This window comes from Platalea leucorodia (genome assembly GCF_965183815.1).
Source record: "Platalea leucorodia genome assembly, chromosome: 1".
NCBI classification, from domain to species: Eukaryota; Metazoa; Chordata; class Aves; order Pelecaniformes; family Threskiornithidae; genus Platalea; species Platalea leucorodia.
Window position 1 is genome coordinate 119,246,926 of NC_138823.1, and position 21,556 is coordinate 119,268,481.

Below are 21,556 nucleotides of genomic sequence, written 5' to 3' on the forward strand. Positions count from 1 at the left end.
CCAACTCCCTGCTCCTTGCAGGACTACCTAAAACTAAATCATATGACTAAGAGCATATGACTAAAAGTTTTTTTCAGAATTATCTGAAGCTTTTTCATATATCAAATCACTTAAAATTATTTAGCAAATGATGATTTTACATTTAAGGAATCGTGTCTACTTAGGGCTGAAATCTCAGTCAGGCTTGACTTTAAAGATATAAATACACAAATGCTTCAACTAAATAAAAGCCTTTGGAAAAGTATCTGAGATGCGGTTGAAACAACTTGTCTATTGATTTATTCTAGACAATATTATAATTTTGTGAAACATCAAGATGTATTTTATGTTAAATAAAAATCTGAAAATTAGCTTATTAAATAAAAATTGCATTAAAGTTTTTATATAATGTTAAAAAGTAGCAGAACTGGAGAAAGGAGTAACTTTGTGCTTCCTTGCCTCCAAACAAGTCTTTAAAACTTGAGGAAGAATGGAATTGTTTTTCTTATTTTCCCTTTGGTTACAATAACAGTCTAAAACATGCAATCACAAGCTGGCAAAAACTTCAGAAAATATTAGTCTTCAAGCTTTAACAGCAAAAACATCAAAAAAGCTCTGCTAATACAAAATGGCTTAGGATCCTTAAAGGAAGTAGGATTTACTAGACTTTCATCAGTTCCATTTGTGACAATTAGTGAACTTCATCCTTAAGCTGAAAAATTTCTTGAGGCATACTACTTCTTAAAAATCAGTTTTCAGAGTAAGATATTATGATTGTAATTAAAGCGTTTTCAATTGTATCATTTCTGATACTTCAGGAGATGAGCAGGTTTATCGGAAATTACCATGATCACTTGACCACACTTGAAATTAATTGTGGTTTAATTAATCCGATATTGAAAGTTTATGAAGAAATTCGGTTATTTTTGTAGACATTCCAAGACCCTGATTGTGAGATGTGTATTTTTAAAGTAAGGTTTGCATTTCTTTTCCACAGAACTCTTATTGATTATTATATCACTGTTAAGTCCTCATTGTTCTTCATTCTGATAACACAAACTCTTAACAAAATTTAATTGAGGTATGTTATTTTGTCAAACTAAAACATAGATATACTTTAGTGAAATACCCAAATTTGGAACAGATGGTTGACATGCTTTGGCTCCACTGAGCCTTTTAACTGGAGTACTTACTAGATCACCTTGAATCAAATTGATCAGGGACTTGGAAATGAGTTTTCTAAGTCAGTCTTTAGCAGAAAGGACAATCATCCAGTTATTTAGTCTAAGACTGGACACATTAGTACAGTCCAGTTTTCCTGAAAATATTTTCTTTCAGAGTGAAATAAAACTAATGTTAAAATGTGTTAAGACAGTTTGAAGAGAATAATTTTGAGTGTATTTGCAAATTGTGGTATAGATTCACCTTAAATTTTGAAAATTGTCCCTAAGTGGAGCTTTTGTTCTTTAGTAAATTCCAATTTCTAGTAACAGTCATGTAGAGCTCAGAATAGCGTTTTGATTGTTATGCACAGTGAGAGGAAAAAAAAAAAAAAATCTGTAAAATGATCATGAAAAACTGAATTAATTAAAACTACAGTTAGTGTCAGTTTATGGCTTTGTAAATCAGTTTCTGGCATTTTCTGCAAGTTTGTATAATATGTAAATCAATGCATAGTTTTCCTGTTTTGGTTTCTTAGAGATAAGTGGAATAGAAAAATTATCAACTTGTATCCATATTGAAACATGTCACTGAACAAACTGAAATAAACTGTGGTGTGTAGGTATTATCACTGGCAATATTGGACTATTTTTGTGGCCCACAATGGAAGGAACTAAATTTATTATATATAGAAAGCCAGGCTTTCTCTCTATATATATTAAAAAACCCCCTAAATATCTAATCTCAGGAGGAACGCTGCTTTTTTTTTTATTCTGATGGTACTGGTCAGCTAGGAATAGCCTGGCATATTACTTTACATTATAGATCCTAGCACTTTGCAGATAAGAAAGTCCATTCAGAGAAGTAATTTGTCCTGAGTGTCATCAGCAATGTGAACTGGAACACTATGGGCTTAAATCTCAAATCCTTGATATCAGAGAGAATGAAGGTATTTTATAATCTCAGCAAGGAAGAAAACAGGAGACTATTGAGAAAGGCTTGAATATGTATTTTTAATGTTTTAGACTAAATCAATTCTTTTTCAAAGCTAGGAGGAAGCATAGACTCATAGGTGTCAAGAGACCATAAAGATAACTCATAATGGAAATATTAATATAAATTTTTCAGGCAAAATATCCCTCAGGACTTAGTACTCAAGGGAAAGAAATACAGTTTTTTAAATCAGATGCTTTTAAGGAACCAGACTTCATGTAATTTTTTTTTTTTAAAGTGAAACAAAGATTATGTATCCTAAAAAAGCAGGAAATTGATATAATTCCAGAAAGGCAGAAGTGTTATGTTGCCACCGAATGTGCAGAGCAGAGTTGCAGAGGCTGCAACTTTGTCAGAGAGCTTCAAACATTTTTATTTATGACTATAACCCTTAGTGCCTCTCAAGCTTTTGGTCATAGTATTTTCTTGTTTTATACCATGTTGTAGATCTGTAGTGTTTGGGGCTGATAATATATGCACTTCACTGCTAAATTTTTTACAAATTTGATATAATTGTTATGTCCTCTTGCAATGTCTGATTCACTGACTGGGAATCATTTTGTGTTATGATTTTAAATAAAAAAAGGGGGACATTTTATTTTAGGATTGTTGGTTAGGTGTTCTATACTACTTGTGAATAGGCAAGGGTAAAATTGTAGGAAATAATGGGAAATTGGTGAAACACAGTATGTTGTGGTTTAGACATATCAAAAGACAAATATTCCTATAAAAATATGAATTTTGAAGCTGGAAACTGAACAGGAATTGAAAATGCAAACTGTTCTCCTTCAGTAAGCTTGCTGAGACTGTTGGCAAAATGACTGGGATTGCATTGACACCCTTCCAATAAATGTGTGCAACAGACAGTTTTTGGGGGGAGTGGTGAATATGTATGATATATAATTACTGGAAGCTATTAACAATTCATCTGCTAATACATGATAAAAACAAAACTGCTATGGATCAGTACGTTTAATACAAATCTTCATATTATACTTATTGAAAAATATTTTCCTTGAATTCACATACTTTGACAGTTGTAGAAAATACTCAAGATATTTGAAAGAAGAAATATCCTACTTCAGGTATTTTTCTTACAGTGGAGTTGTATGTTTATTTTAATTCTCAAATCTTGTTCCTTTGTGTTTATTAATAGCAGTCAGCCGTTCCTTGTTATGTTTCTCATATTCAATATTAATTATACACTTGTGAAAGATCTTTAAAATATAATCATCAAATAATGGTGATGCATATCTCTCTTACATACAGATCTTCATTGTTGTGTTTATCTTCCTTTTTTGTCTACTACAAAAAGTAAAGCATTAAATAAAAATCTAATCATTCTGTATCCAACATAATTTTCTGCCTGCAGAAAGGCCAAAAGTCCTCTCTTCCTCCTTGCCCCTTGGGTCATTTGAAATGTAAACTACAGTAGCTGAGGTGGCTTAGGAACTGAAATTGAAGAATAACTCTTTTCAAGAAAATTGACTTTAAAATAATTGGACCCCTAAAGATAAGGTTGATAGATCTTCTCACTGATGTATTTTATGGTAGGTACCATTGTAAATTGTGCCTTGGTATAATATTTCTTAAAATCAATGGTAAGATCATTGCCTTTGAACAGCTACTCAAGAGCATGGTATGAAAGTGTGGCAGCAAGATGACTTTGAAACTTTCCAGTTCAGTGCTGGGTCTTTATTATTTGGGATTCACCCAAAAAGAGTAAACTTATGTGAACTCTTCTCTAATTTATTCAAGGTACCAATGGTCCTGAGAAGCTATTCCAAATTAGAAACTCATATCCTTAAGTTTACTTGTTGTTTGAGAGTGAGATCGAGGAGTTTCCAGTTGACCATCTCCACCAACTTTCTGTCTTTCTATGCTGCTAAAGTGACATGAGGTCCTGGGTGTGCTGGCCATTTCGTGTTTATTCTCTAGCCTTTATTACAGCTCTTCAGTTTGATAATACAAACATTTGCACGCTTGTGCGTTTGTTTTTTTTGTGAACGATTCAGACCAAAAATAAAGACATGAACAACAGCAGACCATAGTGCATCATGGTGTAAAGAGCATGAATTCTTAAGTCATTTGTCAGGGGTCAAAATCAAATTCTGTTTGTGTATTAACTCCTGGTTTTTATTGTAAGGTATGTCTTATTTCTTGCATTGTTGTCCTTCTAGAAAAGGTATTTATTCTGTGTAATGAGAAGTGAAAGACTAATTAGTAGTGTTCACTCCAAGTGTAGCAATCTGTGATTGTTTTTTTTTAAAAAACTTACAACACTACTATAATATACTGATTTTTGGAAATGAAGTGACTTGAGCACAAATCTCAGTGTTTTGGAAAATTCACTGCTTTGTAGCTTTACAGAAGAATTTTGCCCTGTTTCCTTTATTTAGGGACCAGCTGCCACTTTAGGTATAGCCTACCTACAGGCAAATCCTACCTATAAAGGAGGAAAACAGCAATCTGGACAAGTAGAATTTATGGTTTTGTATTTGAGCAGAGAATTTACTAAAAAAGCTAAGTTTAAAAAAAAAAAAAGCTAAATAAGACTAATTGTTAGACTTTTAATTAGAGGAATAAAATAGTGACATTATTAAATTGCTTTGCAAGTGACACAAGATCAGAAGCTTTATTGATTTAACTCTTTTTTTTTTTTTTTTTTTTTTTCTTTCCCCTAACTTGGTATGATACCCTACTCGGTATAATACCAGCTTGAACACATACAACTGAAATATCCCATGGCATATTCATCAGATAAAGAATTCTGTATAGGGAACCAGTACAGATATTCTTGATGCCCAATAAGAAAGGAGTTAGTCTTGTGCTCTCCTCAAGACTGCCTTCATTAGTGTGTACAAGAATTATTCCTGTGAGAAGCAAATGCAAGGCAGTGTAAATTCACATCCTGGTATATGATACTTCCTTTTCCATGCAAGTGCTGGGACAGAAGCTTAAAAAGGAAGCTTAAACTCTAAACCAAAAGTTCTGGCTCTTACTTCAAAGTAGGAAACTGGAATTGTTAAGGAATCACACCTGTAACAAAAAGCCGTTGTTCTGTGTTCAGTGTCTTGCAGTAGGTTTGTATTTTGCAAAAAGGCAATTTAGGATGTCTTAGAAAAACAGATCTTGCATATTTTTTGAAAGCAAAATCAGAGGCATTATCTCATTTTGAAAATTATTAGAGTTAAAAATTCAGACTACACTGATGGCAAGTCTTATAAAATCGGATGACCAGTTACTTTAAGCCAGTGTTGTTTATTTGGGTGTGGATTTAAATGAGAAGAAAATGCAAGTACTCGACATTTAGAATTATAATTTGCTTATATGTACGATTATGATTCTGTATGTTTTTCAAGCAGGATAGGACCTGATTTAATGTAATTTTTTTTAAAAGCCTACAAAGAACCAAACTACTTTTGATTTAGAATATTGCCATTCTATGAAATAAATACCATAGCTAAACTGCTCTTTCGCGTGGTTTAAGACTTTTTCTTTGTAAAACTTTGTAAGATAGCAATGAAGAATGTGATAACGTCACTCTCTTGCACACATGTACACAAAGTTGGGATTAATCAGATTTAAGCTTTGTCTTAATACATTGCTTGATGTGACTTTATAGTTTAGCTAAGTTACATGTATAATTTTCTTTAAAGGCTGCAGCTATCTCTTGTTTGAATCATAAAAGTTTGCAGGTGACCTTTAAGAATAGCCATATCGGCTATAGTTTTGTCTTAGCTTATCTCAGCAGAAAGTATAGCTGACTTTGTAACTCTGTCACAATCAGGGCTGCTTACAATTTTTGAAACCAATTGTTTCATAATTTACTCTTTACCACAAAAGAGTTTTTCCAGGTTTTGCCTAAACTAGGATTGCTTAGCTATTCTTGGTATTCAATTGTATTTTACTGCCAATGAGTTCTCAGTTTAAATGCTGCTTATGTAGCAAAGTAAGCAGCTTTTGCAGCGGTAAGTAATTGCAATATGCTCTAAGCATAAGAAGGTTTGTGCTGGCAAAACTTTTTGTCAATATGATTGCCATTACATTAGTTGCTCTTTTTGGGAGTCTGTGGTGTTTAAATGACCTTTTTTACATCCAGGATTGTTATACTCACATCAGCAAAATTCTGTTTTACAGGCGTGGTCTAAACTTTTAATGTAACTAGTAGATTTGGCCCTGGAAAATGAACCTCAGCTGTAGTAACTCTTCCTATCTGCAGTCCTTGGGACTCTTATGACCTGGCTGTGTCCAAGGTGCCATAACTGTCTATTTAAGAGTTGTTAGATGGCACAGGGGAGAATAGCTTTCAGGTTCTCCTGACCTATGTAGGGAACTTGTTGGGATTTCCCTTGCATATAGGTATTTTTTCCCATCAACTTAATAAGAACAGATATTGTCCTAAATTCAGGCTGCTTAACTTAGAACTAATGAGTTTCTTTCCTTATATAAACTCTTCTTTCTCTCTCAGACCATATTAAGTTTTCTGTTGGGTGTAACTTGTGCTTTTACACATTTCTGTATGCAAGAAAAATTGAACACATTTGGTTGAACAAGGCTGTTACTTAGCTACATTAAACATGTTCATATAGGTGCATACAGTTCCATTGTTTTGTTATGCTTTGACCAATTTAGTGGATGTATTCTACTTGTCTCTAGGTCCACGTGCCAGTGCTATACAATGTAATAAATCTTATGCTAAGCCCCCGCTCCCACCTCAACTTCATATAGGTGCCGTATGATCATCATTATTACATTAGGTGAATGCAAGGATCAGAGAAATAGGAAAACAATATGAAATAGGAAACCATTATTTATACTTAATGCACATACATCACTTCTAAGTAATTCTCAGTTCTTCATAAATATGGTTGTTCTGTATCCTTCCTTATTACCATATTATATTTCCTTTACATAACATGATTTCAGCAAATATGAACAACCACGGCTCTGATAGGTGACATTAATCTAAATAAAGCATTTTATGATTTTATGACCCTTGGATGCTTGTTCTATCCCCCTTTCAATTTTCTTATTAAGTTCATAGAAGAGAATGTGCAATTCCTTTTAGTTGCTTCAGTTCGCAGTCTAGTGCTTTAGCTTACACCATCCATAAAAATATCTCCTCTTTCTTACTGGACATGAATAAAAACTCTTAAATGGAAACATATAATTTTAGGAATGTATGGGTTCTTTTTAACAAATGGTTTACCAAACAGAATTAACCTGATTATTGTTGTACCAGAAGCCAGTATAGGGTACTACACAATAAAGCTTCAAACATGAAACTGAATGCTTATTTTGGTCAAACTCCTGTTTATTCATAGAGAACTATATAATATAACTTTGTGTTTTTAACTGACATACTACTTAGAAGATAATTTTGTAGTAAGTTCTATGCTGAGTTCCCTGAATAAGTGTGCAAAAGCATCTGCCTGATGTTGAACATACAGTCATAGTGAACATCCTCAAAGCTTTCAGACATGCTCTCTGTGCTTGAGTTCTGCATTTATTACATGGACTTCATAATACAATCTGCTCTTACAGCCTTATCACAAGGCTAAAACCTATCTAATGTTTATGAAGCACTTCAGTAATGTTACAAAGACACAAGGGAAAATCTTTGAAACACAATTTGGTGTTGTCGGTGGTGTTTGGTGAATAGGCATCTAGTACAGAGTGTAAGGAAAAGGGAGAATCATAATTCAAATTAGACAGTATAATACAAGAAACAGTATGTAATCATATAATTCATATGTCGTTGTAGTGTTTGTGAAATACATGCTTTACTGATAAATAAAAGTGTTTGGGGTTCTAAGAATAGAAAAGGCTGCATTAATGTAAAGTATTACTGGTTTTTTTTGAGAATGTTCTTCTTACAAACCAGCATATATATATATATATATATATGATTTTGAAATTCAGAAGAATATAGCTAAATTTTTTTGGGTAACCACTCCTCAGTATTGTCAAGAGAAGTAGCTGACAAATGTATCATTAATATGTTAAACCCAAGAAGTCAGTTAATGTAGCACGCTTTAAAAAACACAGCATATTTATAATTTCATTATGTGTGCTGAGTCTATTAATTCAAATTATTTAATGGTGCGTGCTGACTGTTTCAAAGTATGTATAGTATTATATTTCTGAATTTTGATTAATTTCTGCCATTTAAAAATATTAATTTAATTACTGTTCCACTCACTTGAATCACATCAGTGAAGCAGACCTAGAAGTAATTTCCAAAGCAGTATAACATTGCTGTTTCTATTTAATAGCTGAAGTGGAGTTCATTTTTGTTGAGAGCTAGTCAAAAGCTGAGGTTCTGGGTCATGGATTTTGGCAATAACTATTCTACTACTCTGCTCCTTTTGTGACTTTAGTGTGTTAAATAAGAATTCGCTTCCTCTCTTTTAAAATAAATCTTAAAATATGTTTTTACAGCTTTGTGGAAGAGATCCATCTTTTTCCAGTTCTTTTCCAAGTCATCTTGGTAAGAATATCTTTTTTTTATATATATATATATATATATACACACACACTAATAGATAGGTATCATATCGCTCAAATCATGTCAAACTAGTTAAGTAAGTTTAATAAAGCATATTGATAAAATAATAAGATGTTGATAAAATGAAATTGAACAGCTTATCAATACAAAAGAATCTGGTGTAAGCAGACGTGTCTGCAGTTCTCACCAACTATCTACTGTGTAAAAACTTTAAGCTAAATACTTTTTTTTGAACCAAATAAAAATCTGAAAAATAGAATTAATGAGCTTGATCCTTAATTAGAACTATATATTTGTCCAACCCAAGCAACAAATGCTGAGGAACTTGTATTTTAACCTAAATTTGCATCAAACCCAAGTTTGACTATGATAAGGCCAATTCCCGCTATTTGCTTTTAGAATTTCTTTCAATATAAAGTATCAAAGATATGAATTTGGATAGCCACAGCTGAATTTCCATCCCTAAGTAGGATCTGCCACTTATGAAGACCATGAAAAAATGGTGATGGTTTTGTGTCTCCGGAGTGTTGCAAAACAAATATGTTAATGAAGAAGAAAAATCTGTAGGCTAGTTTGGAAGCTTGGTACTGTGCTATCCACTAGCCTTCTCATGACTAAATTCCACAATGTCTTGTTTGTTTTTTCATTCTCTTTGTTCATGAGGTTGTATCAGGTAAGTGTCCTGTCATGTGAGCGTGCTCCTGATGAATACTAAATACACATTATAAATAAATATGCATAATTTATGCAGTGCAGACAGATTGCATACTTGGTTTTGTATCATTCTTGAAATTCAATCTTACTCAGGGTAGGTGTTCGTGAATGTGATTCTGAATCAACTTTGATTTTTTTCCTTTCTTACATTTAAGTATTTTAATCTCTCTTCCTTTGCAGTGATTTATTTCACTGCCTATCATTTTAAATCTCTTTAATACCGCATAGACAGATAAACCCTTTTTTATTAAAGTAACCTCTTTAGCGATGATAGATTTTTTCCAGTAGCGTACAGAACACAGGCTTTATGCTATTTTATGTACAAATCTCTTCTTGTGATAAGTATTAACAGTAAGAACAACATTTTATGGTGTTTCATAAATAGTTTTGACCTAGTATAAGTACTGCTTGTAGGTAGTAACAAAAGAGGAACACAGTAAAATATGAAAGTCAAATGTTTCATGTTAATATCCTCAAATATGACATTAATGTTTGAAACATCTCCAGGTGTTGGAATCTTTAAGTTTAACTGCCTATACGTATACATATGCACACATATGCGCACGCACACACACATATATATACACACAAGTGTATATGTGTGTTAGTGTATAGCTATGAGTATTTAAGCATGGTTATGATCTCAAGAAATATTCTCAGATCTTGCAAAACGTTTTATAATGTATCTGTAGTCATGGTTTTTAAAATGTTTGTATGTCATGCCATGTAAGTAGGATAAGTTGGAGTCAATCATAAATACTGCCTCCTGATGTCCCTGCACACGTTTGACCTCATGAGTTCTAGAAATAGTTTTTTTAGAGAGTAAAAAGCAGCTAAGCTCAAAATAGTCTTCATGACTGGTGGTCTGTGAAGGTTTCATAGCTCTCTTAAACCTCTGTTGCTATCTTGGAGCTTATGGTTAGAGTTGTGAGGGAAAAAGCTTATAGCTTTTAGGGAGGGGAAAAAAAAAAAAAAAGAAATCCCCTTTCAACATGCTTTGTTTAGGGAGGACACCTGTAGTGCCTTCAGTTGCTGTATATAGCAGTCAAGCTTTAACGGTGCACTGGCTGTCAGCTGTGGTCTTGTTTGGCTTCAAGCGATGCGAGACCTTAAATAGGCTGCTACGCTCCTTACTATTCCCCTGTTTTCCCTACAGAATTCAGCAAAGGAATGTTAGGCAATTGGGAAGGCTCAGGAGCCAGGACTAATGAGACTGGAAGGATTAATCATTCGGCTGTTTTTCCTTATGAACAGAACAAATTAGCAAACTCCTTCATTATATTTTTCTCAAATCATTTTCATGGTCATATGAGTGAAGGGAGCTCCATGTTGTTTACTTCCCATTACTGTCCATCAACTAGTCTTTGGCTAGGTTTATACTTTTAATTGGTTTCAAGAAACAGCACAGATCAGTAACATCAAGCCCCGTGTTATTGTACCTAGAATTTTACCAGACCCTAAACTATCGAATTTGAATTATGCTTCAGTCAATACACTATTTTGTACTGTCAATAAGCTAATGTAGAACTATTACTCTCAAGTTCAAGGAATATCACTAGTACTTCATAATTTTCTATGCCGAGACCAAATGTCTAATGTATTTTCTATGGATCATTAAATGTAGCTCATGTTATTTCGAGCAATGCCACTGACAGGACATTGACTCTCTTAGGCTCTGAAGGGAAATAATGCAGGCTCGGAATTGGAAAGTATCTTCAAGAGCAGTCTTCATTTCTAGACTGTGCTACAATCAAAGTGGGATTGAATGTACTAGCTTTAATCTAGCTATCACAGCAGTGAGGACATGATGGCTTGCAGATACTGGGCAGTTCACAAGAAATAGGTTTTAATGTGGCTGCTTCTCACTGTTCATTGATGTAGAGTTGCACTACCTCCTATACTGCATACTACCCTATGTTGTGGTCTAACCAATAACACTGAAATTTGGCAATTTCTTACCCTATGTCGTGTATCTGGACCAGTTAGATCTCTGAACTCGGCTGAATCATACCAAATATATCCTTTCATGTCACTTACGACTGCGATTCTGTAAATGTTATAGTTGCCAAACAAAAGGAACTGGATCAGTGAAAAAGGCTGTTACTGTCTACCTAAAAAGTTGCTCTAAGAGAATAGGTGTTAGTTTTATTCACCTGAGCTAAGTTTTAGTTACTGATCTATTAGTAAGAGGCTTTAAATAGAGTTGCTGTTCCCCTGGAAACCCTCAACACTCATTTATCACTCAACACTTAGTTACATTTAGGAGATGCAAATTAATAGTGTACTTTGTGAATATGTGAAAGACCTGGATGCAGTTCTTCATTGCAAAACTTCAGAGGGGAATTTCATGTTACACCTGAATGCAAATTAATTTCATCAGTACCCTGATGCCAAATCCTAGTGCTAGCGATTACGTAGATTATGAGTAGTTCTACAAAGCAATATGAAGGTATGACTGAGTATGAGTAGGCATTTTTCTTACTATAATATCTGATGAGATCAGTGAAGATGGAGTGATGAGTATCTGTGGAAAAATGGAAACGGATTGACAATACATGAGTGTGTTCAGGACAGTAAGTGACTGAAAAACAGAAGGAAAGCTGGCATCATAGTGTGCAAAATTTAAAAGGTGCAAACTCCCCTTGGTAACAAGATTAAAAATAATGAGCCAAAATCAATGATGATGTAAATGATGCCAAAAGTTGGGTTGATGTAAGGTATAAATATGGAATGCTGCTGTTGATGAAGTAGAAGGGATTGTAGCAGGAAAAGTTACTGTGGCATATGTTTCATGTTTTACTTTCTTGCTGCCTTTCTGCTACATCCTTAGTGTTGTGTTTCTAATATATTTTACTCTGTCAAACCTGTGATCTATCTGAAATATCAGTATATTATATACAAAGTATTCTTTTTTAATATTATGTTATAATGCTACAGTGAGGTTGATAAAGGACTTGGAAATGTTTTACTCCCATGTGTATAAATTATGGCTATTTGTATTTTAGATTGCTACCAAGATTTTGCTGAGTAGCTAGCAGTGAACTTGGTATATATGTTATTTTCTGTGCTATGTTACTTTTTAGAGGGAGTAGGATGGGGACCCTCCACACATCATAAATATTACCTGGCCTTCCTTTAGGGTTATCTGAATCTAAGCTATTGCATAGAAAAGAAATTCTGTGTAGTTGGTGAAATTGTATTTTTCTGCTGAGAAATTTTAAAACTAAAGCTAATGATGCTTGTGATTAGGAGTTCGGTGCTATCCTCTTTTTAAAGCTCAATAGTCAATTGTATGCTTATCCTATTAAAATCTCTAGTATCAGCATCTCACAGCCTTCAGTTTTTGCTGTCAAATGGTTTTGTTCAACATTCTGTATTTTAACAGTCAGTGATCACATGAAAAATGTGGCAACATGGATTTAAAAGCATATCCTTTTAATAAAAATTACTTTATAGTAAGATTGAAAGTTATTGTATTTATAAATGATATTAAATACCATCAACCAATGATAGATAGTGTCTTAGTGTCTAAGCTGTACAATCTAATATAAAGGTAAAGATATAATGATTATTTTATTTATAATGTTGATCTATCCTTAACACAAGCAAGTCCACATCTTTTCTTCACATTTTTTGAAATAATGAAAATCAATTTTAAAATGCCAAATTTTAATTTATTTTTGTTTAAATACAGTGGAAAGCTGTTACTATGAAAATACAAAATATGTTTCTTTTGTAGTCATATTCATTTATATTTGTTTATTTTTCCTAGTTGTGTCTAGGTTTGAGGTTTTATACTCTCCCTGTGTATTTTGGGACTGCTGTATGAGTCTATGTTAAAAAATTTAGTTACAGAATTGGGCATCTTAAACTAAATGATTATATATACTATTCATGTTTTTGATAGACTGCAGTAAACCTGTGCTTGAATGCTCAAAAAATGCTTCAAAATCACTGTCATGCTGGCAGACGCTGATCCTCTTGGAAGCTGTGCTTTGCTCACTTTGTTGTAATTGCAGTTGAAAATCAAGTTCATTATTCCATTGAGCGCTAAAGAAGAGAGTATGAGCTAAGCGTGATTATAAGAAGAATTATAACAGTTACGTCAAAACTAGTTAAACATATTCATACTTTAAAAGAAGAAACAAACCACTCCAGTTTTATTTGGGTAACACCTTCTTTTCAAGAAAGCTAATAATTTTGTGGAAATTCTGTCTGAATAGGGGATACATAGCCATGTATAACTAGATTGCTTTGTTTTTTTAAAAAATTAAAAATAATTTTAACCAAAGCCCTTTAATAAAAAAAAAGTTGTGAGAAAGTAGTCGCATAGTAGCCAAGTGGAATCAGTGGTTGGATTTTATATTTCATTTTGAATTTTAATTGGAGGAAAGAAGTCAATCTACAGGAAATGGTTACCGTCAGAGATTCCACTCCTTGTGATTCAGTTCAAGCAATGAAGCCACCCACTTAGAACTATTTAAAAATACTAGTTTTCTGACAAACCTTTCCTGTGAAAATACTACAAAAAAAGGAACAAACTTTGGAGAGGAAAAGCAGGAGCTTCATCGTTCCTATTTTACTTGGGTTTTGTTTTCTACTGAGCGACTGCAGTCAAGTATCATTTGAGGGAAGAGGTAAAGATGTTTTTCTGTTTAGCAGCCACATGGATGATAGGTATAGAGGAACATGTATCAGAGGTTATTGCAGCAGTTGAAGCATTAGTTTACTTCTGTCTGCTGAAATAAGCACCTTTTAGTCCAGAGTGGTGCGTGCTTTGTTGGTTGCCTAGAAGAATGGGGAGCATGTTTCTAACTCTTGCAATTACTTGTAGGTCATCCAGGATAGACACTTGAAACAGTAGAGCAGGAGATGCTTGTTCTTATGTTCTGTAGAGAGTACAAGTTTATGCTGCCAAACTCATCTGTTGGAGAAAATTAAGTTAGTGAATATGGCACATGATATAAGCTCTAGCACTTAGTGTGAATAGGCAGTTGGTCATCTGCTGTAAATGAGCTTTGAGCTAAAGTCCCTTTTCAAGCTCTGTGCTTGCATGAGAAGACTGATACTGGTAGTAACGGATAGATATCGACATTTCACTCCAGTCTGCTGGTAACTCCATCCTTAATTTAGCCTCAGCCCTCTATTAAAAAAAATCAAAACAAAGATATCTGGGAATGGTTAGGCAACATATGTTTTAAAGAACAGGAAACAGTAGTTATTTTAATAGCTTTGTGTGTGGTATTCCTGTTCCTGGCTGTGTATTCAATACTGTTATAAAAAAGTTAAATGCAATGGCTCATTTTGGTGTATGTCATCTGCTCATTACTGATTTTAGGGAAATTTATAAGGTATCTGAAATTAGATTCTAAGACTGATTTTTGTGGCTTCTACAGGATGGGCATTAGTTATAGTTAGGACCCTTAAATTTATCCATAATGAATATCTCTGGTTTTTTTTCCATTTGTGAAGTATGCACATTCCCTAAAATCTGCTAGATTTAATAGCCAAATTGTATGCCAAATTGTATGTGGCAGTATACATACAACTGCTGTCACAGATTAAGAATGCAATCTATGAGGATTTCTGAAAGTGAAAATGCCAAAATCCTATTTTAATGGGTAGTTTATAAAGCAAAATAATTGCCTGTTTTAAGAGATTTAATATCCAAAGATGGATTAAGGAGAAACTAGTGAAAAAGTGTTAGACTATGTTAGAATTGATATGTTTGGAATGATAAAAAATTATGAGATACAGTTTAAAGAAGACAAATGTAATGCAAATGTAAAAAATTACTATGAGTAGAGGAACACTTTAACAATGAGTATGGTCTAAATCTTTTCCAAACTGACAAATTTCTTACCAATGTGTTGAAGTCTTGTGTCAACATTCAGTAAGGTATTCTATTTATTCTCTTTTTAATGCTAAATCAAATGAATAGGAGTGTTTCTAAAGACTGAAGAAGATATCGTAAAAGGCAGTAGGGTACAGAATGTTAATTTCCAGTTTTCAAGGAATAAAATATGGCTCCTCTAGTAGAAATGTTGGGGTTTTTTCATTACTCTGTTAACTTGCTTAAACACTTTAGTTTAAGGATGAGATGCCTGACACTACTTTCTCTCTCTTAAATTGCTGACTTGAAAATAGTGTATACTTAGAAGGAATAAGCCTGCATACCAGAATGCATACTCTTGGAAATAAACATGTATAAGTGTAATTCTCTTGAGAATTTTTTTAGCAGGAAGCAGAATCTTACTAAAAGAAAGTTTTTTTCAGAAACAGATTCTGTTTTATTTTTTTGTCAGTAATCTTTCAGTCGGGAGTTTCTGGGGAAGTATTTATATATCTATACATCTGTAAATGTTTGATTAGTGTCGAATCAGGTTGTTAATCTGTTATGGCCAATTGTTCTTTGCAAGTATAAACACTGTACACAGAGTGAACTCATAACAGTTTTATTTATGTATAACTATCATCTTAAGTGATGACAACAAAACTATTAGAAGCCAAAATGCATGGTATAAAAGCCATTTCTGATTGTGGTTAATAACGAGAACCCATGGCATATGACTGGTTTCCCAGATATTGTTAGATGTTGTGCAGTGTTTTTTCAGATGGGTAAAGCAATCATAGAATCATAGCATATCTCAAGTTGGAAGGGACCCATAAAGATCATTGAGTCCAACTCCCTGCTCTTCGCAGGACTACCTAAAACTAAATCGTATGACTAAGAGCATCATCCAGATGCTCCTTGAACTCTGACAGGCTTGGTGCCATGACCACTTCCCTGGGGAGCCTGTTCCAGTGACGAACCACCCTCTCAGCGAAGAACCTTTTCCTATTGTCCAGTCTGAACTTCTCCCGACACAGTTTCATTCCATTTCTCATGTCCTATTGCTGGTCACCAGAGAGAGGAGATCAGCACCTCCACTTCTGCTGCCCTCCTTGAGGAAGTTGTAGACTGCAATGAGGTCACCCCTTGGCCTTCTCTAAGCTGAACAAAGCAAGTGACCTCAGCTGCTCCTCGTAAGTCTTGCCCTTGAGACCTTTCACCGTCTTGGTTGTCCTACTCTGGACACATTCTAATAGTTTGATGTTCTTCTTACATTGAGGCACCTAAAACTGCACACAGTACTTGAGGTGGGGCCTCACCAGTGCAGCGTAGAGTAGGACAACCACCTCCCTCAACCTGCTAGCTATGCTGTTCTTGATGCACCCCAGGACACGGTCGGCCCTTTTGGCTACGAGGGCACACTGTTGACTCATATTCGACTTGCCATCAACCCAAACCCCCAGATCTCTTTCTGCAGGGCTGCTCTCCAGCCTCTCGTCCCGCAATGAAAAGGTCAAGAAAAGTTTCCTTCGCGTAGGTATTTTGCTACAAACATTAATAGGAGAAAGATTTGACTTTTTTAATATCGTTGTAACTTATGCTAGACTTTCAACATGTTTGCTATAACCACAAAGCTTAAGGCTTGTCTGTGCTGCAGTCAGTGTGTAGCAGTAATTCACGAAGATGTCTCCACTTAACTTTGAGCCTAGTAGCTTAGCTAACGTTCGTAATGTGGGTGCAGCAACAGAGGGCTTAGAAACTGCAAAGCCTTCTATGAAGCTTAGTAAATACTTGGGCAGTTAGCTGCTGCAGCTATCCTGCCTTGGGTCCCCTAGCAAGTTCAAAGCGGAGGATGTCTTCACAATTAATGTATGGATGTCCCCCCATACTTGCAAAAGACCAACACAGGTTGAAGAAATCTTATGGAAAGGACTGGAACTGGAGTGTCAGAAGTGATTGGAACATATTCTGGGGAGTTAGGGACCACGTGGCAACCACATGCTGCTCATTTGGTGGGGTGCCATATACCTCTGAGGCGAAGCGTGCCACTTCTTTTGTGTTCTTTTATGAGTATCGTGAGCTTGGGATAATGAAGGAAATACTGTATGATTAAAACTTTTGCATGTACAAGTTTGAAAACTTTATAAAAAGTTCCTCTTAACAGCTGCTAGCTTTAAACAGAGCTGGAATGATTTACTTTCCCTCCATAACCTTGAGAAAATGATTGTTGTTGGGGGTTTTGTGTTTTTCCGAGTGGTATTAGTAGCTGATTTTCAGCTGCTCTTGTAGAGTTGCTTGAGTCAAATAGTTTTGACTGGTTTTAATTCAACTTTCTAATATTGAAAAGTCATAATTGTAGTAGTTAAATGTGTATTTGTTACAAATGACAGAATTTGAGAACAGGGTTTCAGGTTTTTTCATTTACCTGAAGTACATGATTTGTGGGATGAAGACTGGGCTTGTTGGCAGAGTACCAAGAGAACAGAGAGCACTGCTTCCTGTTCCTGCTGAAGATCCATATTTCTTCTTGACCCTGGGCAAATCATATAAGCCTTCTTTTTCAGATGTGCTTAGTGTGCTTCTATCCTTCATGTGTCCAATGAACACATTTACTCTTGCAAAACTATCAGAAATTGATGCTCATCATTCCGAAACTAGGCCTATTTAAGGTCCCAGCTCAACCTTATCGAAGCATAATTCTTTAATGAATTTTCCTTATAGTAAGGTAATGTCTAAACTATAAATGTACATCACAGGAATGTAGAGATGATAAATTCATTAGGATTTAGAAGGTATTCAGATTTTGTTATGAGAAGCACTGTGCAAGTTCTAAATAAATGTGAGCAGCCTATTTTATGACTGTATGTCTATGTAGATCTATCACCGGTAGGACTGCTGGTGGAAAAAGAAAAATATGTGAGGGGAAGCAGAGCCATCCTTTAAATCATTTTAATATTATAAATTTATATTGTGCAGAATAAAATGGCTTTTAAAAAGGAAAAATATTACTAAAGCATGTCCTTCTATAACTCTTTTTCTTATCTGGAAAATTATTTTGAACCAGTGCTCCTGTTAGGAGAGGGAATAAAATTATTTACAAAATCACCTGAAGCTCTACTTCTGAGAGAAAAATTGAGTCCACAACATTTGTGACAGCATTATGTTCTTTTATAGGAGGGAAATTCAGCTATTTGCATCTTAAAGGAATTGCTTTCTATTGCGAGACACTAATATTTTAGTGTGTATGTTACATAACTTTTTTTTTTTAATTTTATGGTTTTTTATTTTATATTCAGTGCTAAGGGACATAAGAAAACCCATGTATAAACAGTATTCTTATGTGTTTCTTGGTAGTTTGGTTTTTTTTATCCTGTCCCAGAAGTAAAAAATTTTATGGCTAATAAACATGAGTCTAAAAGACTTTAATAAGGTTTTAAAGCTAGCTATAACATACTGGAAAAGGAAATCACAAACAAGCAGTGAAGTGTGTAGGTCTGCTTTGCAGAAATAGTGACCATGATTACTGCTGATAGTAGAACACATTTTAAAGTTTTATGATGTTGTGACTGTTTTCCATCTCTTTGATCTCACTGTTCATGTTTTATTTTACTGGTCTTCAATAAGCAAGCAAGCATACTGTTTTTGTAGAGGTTTTTTTTCTTTTTCTAAATGTTTCAAAACTAATAAAAAGTGGATGGTTGTTTTGTGTATTATGGTATAACGTCTTACAAGTTGTCTTTTGAAAGAAAATATTTTTACAATGCATTTCAAAGAAAAAAATTGCTGCAGAGTAACAATCACTGTTGTGCCTTGCAGGGGCAGATCTCTGTCTTTATCACTTTGTTGCTCTGCCTGTCCCAAGAACATTTCACAGCGTCACTTCAAAGTGATTTACACCCCAGCTGAGGCCTGTTCTATTTGCTTCTTCTGTTGATTGGGACAAACAGCCCAGTGTTACAGGGATGCACGGTGATGACACAGTTTAAACTGGCTTCAAAACAATTAACAAATAACCATAAGCCTAATATTTGTCCAGTGTTATGGTATGGAATACAGAAGTCCCGTGATCCCTTCAGGGATTGACTTGGGATCCAACACAACAGTTGTCCAAAAGCCTCCACCCTTGCAAAGGGTGGAGCATCTGCTTATTACATTGTGCTGGCCCTTGGCTGTTGCTCAAAATCCACAAGGCTCTTACTATATCTAGAGGATTGCCTGTTGTCCTTTGGACCTTGCTGGACTTTGGGAGTTGATGCTTCCCTTCGTGCCCTCCAATTGCAAAGGCTATAATAGTGCTTATTATGAACAACTTTTAAAAGTTAGTTTTTCTTGGAAGGCTAAACTGGTTAGGAATACCTAGTTTGTTCAAATACTGTGTTCAGAGAAGAATTTTAAATATATTGTAAAAGACTGTAAGAGTGCTTAGCATGAAACTTTGACATCTTAGAGCAAGCCCAGTGAATATACACCCTGATGATCGGAGGCCTGGAGCACAAGTCGGACGTAGCCTGGCTGAGAGAACAGGTTTCATATAACCTTTGCAAAGAAGGCTTGGGGGGATCTTATTCCTGTCTGTAGCTACCACATTGGACAGTACGGGGAAGATGAAGCCTGACTTGTTTCAGTAAGGCACAATGGAAGGACAACAGGATGAATGCAAGTTGGAAGATAGGAAATTCCAGCTTGATATAGGAAGAAACTTTTTGCTGTGGGGAGGATGGTCAAACACTGAAACAAGGTCCCAGAGAGGCTGTAGCATCTCTATCCTTGGAGACTCTTCAAACTCAGCTGGATGCAGCCCTGAGTCAGCCTGCTTTGGCAGGACTGCTTTGAGCAGGGGATTAGACTAGAGAGCTCCTAAGGTACCTTCAGCCGTATCTGTTGATATGGTTGGTATACACATAAAACCAACTTCTGTGGTTTGATTGGCCTAATGCAGTCCATCTTCCTAAAAACCAACCATCCAAACAAAAGCTACCCCACAGGTTATCTCCTAGCATGGTAGGCACCATTCACTGTGTCCTACCTGTAGTTAGATATGTTAACTCCTCTAATTAGGATCCAGGTCAGTAGTCCCCCAGGTTTGGGTTTCTAAGCTCTTCTTCTGTTTCCTGCTTCCTAATTCATTGTATGCTTTGACCTTTAAGTAAGAAAGGTGGATGGACTGAAGTGGCAATGCTTATTCAGCTGGCTTGGCTCTGCTCCCATTTCTCCCTTATCTGAGCCAGCTACGTGTTATACTGCATGAAGGTGTTCTTTTATGAACCAAACCCAAAACGGACTGTAGGTCAGGGTTGGATGGATAGATGTATAAAGTCAGTGAGTGTTTCTGCCAACTTGATTTGTCTGGCAATACTCTTGGACGTTATGCAAGGTACCTTAAATATGAGTCTTTGTGGTTTTGTGGTTTTTGAACAGTGTTCTGAACAAATTTTTTAATTATGTGGTATGTATGAGACTTTTGTGATTGGCTAATTTGTGTATTGCTGTGGAGAATTTAGGGCAAGAGAGGTAATAATTTCCTAATGATTACATTTTTACTTAAAAACAGTGCAGCTCTGACCTTTAAGGGAACATGCTAACTTAAGCTTTGCACCTGAGAGCTGAAGTTGATGCTATCAGATTTTCCTTGGAAAACTGGAAGAGTTGCCTCTAAAACTAAATGGAAAACAAGTGTACTTAGATGTTAACACCTTTCTTTTTAACTCTGTCACCTTTGGAACAGCTAAGATTTGTAGAATATTTGAAATATGCATTGAGAAAGAAAATTTTTATAGTGTTCAGGAGAAGAATTATATGTAAAAAAAAAAAAGCATAATTAAGGACTAATTAATGAGTACTCCTGTATTTTAAACTATGGTATTAAGTATTTTAATTGTTTTTCTCTGCGATTCAGACATCCTATAAAAGCCTGTTGTTTTCTCACACTGAGTAAGGTTGACTTGAATCCGTGCATAGTTCAAAAGACTTGAAAAAAAAATATGGAAAGACATGAATTTTCACCCTGAAAGGGAAATCATATTTCTTTTGTCATTTTATATTGATATATAGCTTTAAATAATAGTCTCCAGTACTTCATTTTGTAGTGCGTTCTTCTGTCTAGCTCATTCCATCAGGAATAATTCTGTTAGCGTTCCCCAGTTTAGTCTGAATGAGAGGACTTTATGACCTTTTTCTGTGGTCACTGAACATTGTACCAGGAATTTCATTTCAGTCATTGGATCAGTCCGTCAGTCTTGGGAACTTAAGGCAGAAGGGTATTGAGCTGATGTTCCTTAATGATGGATGTCAGCAGCACCAGGAGTGAGAGAGCAGGACTGACCATCACCACGGACCGCCCTAAGACCTGGATAGGCACACAACTG

The 21,556-nt window shown here is 35.0% G+C and overlaps 1 protein-coding gene across 1 annotated transcript in view; it reads left to right on the forward strand.

Annotated features, from left to right (window-relative positions):
* ULK4 (unc-51 like kinase 4) overlaps window positions 1-21,556 on the forward strand; it is a gene marked incomplete at both ends in the record, with an annotated part of 244,522 nt that overhangs the window by 113,034 nt on the left and 109,932 nt on the right. The window contains one exon of the mRNA XM_082310398.1: window positions 8,578-8,626. Coding sequence (XP_082166524.1) covers window positions 8,578-8,626 — 49 coding nt within the window. The remainder of the gene's footprint in view (window positions 1-8,577; window positions 8,627-21,556) is intronic.